At 54.1% G+C, this 2427-nt stretch overlaps 1 protein-coding gene across 1 annotated transcript; it reads left to right on the top strand.

Annotated features, from left to right (window-relative positions):
- Positions 1–409: 409 nt before the first annotated feature.
- HRG_07608 (uncharacterized protein) lies at positions 410–958 on the top strand (the record flags this gene model as incomplete). The annotated part of the gene is made up of 2 exons (XM_044866079.1): positions 410–854; positions 918–958. 2 exons carry the CDS (start codon positions 410–412, stop codon positions 956–958), a joined length of 486 nt encoding a protein of 161 aa, XP_044719043.1.
- Between the last annotated feature and the right edge of the window lie 1469 nt (positions 959–2427).

Below are 2427 nucleotides of genomic sequence, written 5' to 3'. Positions count from 1 at the left end.
AACCCTCGCTGTCTTGGCGGCTACTGCGGCCTCCCTTGTGAGCGCAGCTCCCGTCGTACAGGAAGAGGCCATTTACCTGTCGCTTGTTCGGAGGGCGGGGCCCCCGGCTGGGATTGACATTTCGAAATTGACACCCCAGGAGATCGATGCCCACATGAAATGCGGTAGAGTTACCCGCCCTACCATGCATCCTTGGTTATGTGTTGTGCTCATAACTCGAGTAGGTTCAGCTGTTGGCCACTGGAGGGAAGTAGAGAACAAGTGCGACGGCCCTGATATGCGCTCCAAGTATTTGGAGTGCGACAAGGTCAAAGGTAACATGAAGACACCATATCCAACGCTGGCCGTTATCGAGGACAAATGCCATTATACAGCCGCTTCTCGTCCAGCTCGAGCTGCTGAGGAGAAGATGAGTAATGATCAGCCCCAGACTCAGCCAGAGGCCCCTGCGGAGAAGAAGGAGGTCTCAGAGGAGAAGAAAGAGACCCCTGAAGAAACGAAAGAGACCCCCAAAGAAAAGAAAGAGACCACTGAAGAAAAGAAAGAGACCCCCGAAGAAAAGAAAGAGACCCCTGAAGAAAAGAAAGAGACCCCCGAAGAAAAGAATGAGGCTCCCGCTCCCAAGGAGACGCCATCCGAGCCGGAGAAGAACCCCGCCGACCGCCTCACAAGCTCCACCGTGCCCCCCGCAGTCCAGACCACCAAGGCTGCTGAAGCTACACCTACACCCATCAGCACCGGCAAGCCTGCCGTTGTTATAACTACTCAGGCATCGGCCCCTGAGACCAGCATGCGCTCCTCTTTGCCTTCTTCCGAGTCTGACCCTGGCAACAGCGCCCAGGGCGCTGCTGTACGTAAGACATCTCCCCTCCCTCGCTGCGAACCACACGGGCCCGCTTACACGCCGCCATAAACAGCCCTCAGCCTCGCCGAGGCCGACTCCTGCCGATTGGACTAGCGGTGCTGCCAACATTAGGTGGTTTGACTTTGCGGCCGCCGCCACTGTGGCCTGCCTCACTGTGCTCGCTGTCCGCTGCTGAGGAGCAAGTAAGTAGACAGACGCAACCATGCACATACAGTCGAGGTGGGCGCTTCAGGTTTTAGTTGGATTTTAATAGAGTGAATACATTGTTCTCTTCAAGCTCGTAGTGTCTGCCTTGTTATTGCAATCGCGAAAAAAAGAAGTAGCCCTTCTGGGGCTTTTCATCTCCATGCCTCCATAATCCATTGAACTCCATGCCGGCGCCGCTCAACGCCAAGAACCTAAAACAGCCGCATCGAGGGCCTAATTATAGCATCAGCCGGATAAGTATCCTTCCTGTTTTACTAGGGTGGCTAGAACTGTCCAGTGACCCGTCTCTTTCCAACGCAACAGCATGCCTAATTAACTGTGCGTAATGGCTTGCGTTGTCTACTTTGTCAGACCAGACGAGCGTCGTTGGGGAGCCAATAGAGGCGCGGACCCCCGCGCCTTTAAAGTCGGCGCGGACGTCCGCGCCTGTTATGTAAGCCTGGCAGGCCATTTGGGCCGCCGCCAACTGCGCTCGCAGTCGGCCTCACCGATACAGCATGCTTGCTGCATACATATAGCTTCAATTAATTGCAAAGGAGGATATCCTTAGGGTTCGAACCCATAGCCTTCCCTATTTGGTAGATTGACGTGACGCAAAGGGCGCCGCTGTTGCGTGGCAAGGAGGGTGCGCGGAAGTTCACCGCCTTAAAATTGGCCAGCTACAGTGCTACACGCCGGTGCATGTCGGTGATCTCACGATCTGCCTCACATTTTCGCATCGCCGGCATCATCACCACTTATATATGTGAATAAAATGCCTGCTGTTCCTCTGAGTCTCTCTCGCAGTCAGCCCATATACCTGCAGTACCTCTTTCTCGTGAGAAAGGCTGCACCTGAATTTCCTCGGCCACCCGGGCATCTAATCGCTCTTCTTCTGCCTTATCCCAATCAAGGTATGCCATCATCTCTACCTTGGTCCATTGCCTCGAGCCGCAGCTCCTTGACATTTGCTTCCAGTCGAGGCACCAGTCATATTCAGTCTTGCTGTAGCGCAATGGCAAGCCCATTGCCTTTCGGTATGCCTGGTTGGTCTTGAGACTGCCGCGAGGCTGTGCTCTATACCAAGAGTCTCTTTCCTGACATACCTCTGATAGATGGCTCGTGGGTCATCATATAATAGATTCTCTGTAGTCTCTGTAGTCTCTGCAATTGCTGTAGAGACTGTAGAGACCGTAGTGACTGCAACTGTCATTTTCTCCATGACTGCTGCAGTCTGCGCAGTCTCTGGAACTGCTACCGTCTGTACAGTCTGTGCAGTCTGTGCAGTCCTGCAATTGCTGCAGTCTCTGCAGTCTGTGCCGCCCGTGCCTCTGCCCGCTGCAGTATGTCGCTATAGCGTAAAGGACAATTGCGAG

Source organism: Hirsutella rhossiliensis (genome assembly GCF_020360975.1).
Source record: "Hirsutella rhossiliensis strain HR02 chromosome Unknown scaffold00008, whole genome shotgun sequence".
Lineage (NCBI taxonomy): Eukaryota > Fungi > Ascomycota > Sordariomycetes > Hypocreales > Ophiocordycipitaceae > Hirsutella > Hirsutella rhossiliensis.
The sequence above is the reverse complement of the archived record's forward strand: the minus strand, read 5'-3'. Positions and strand labels throughout refer to the sequence as shown.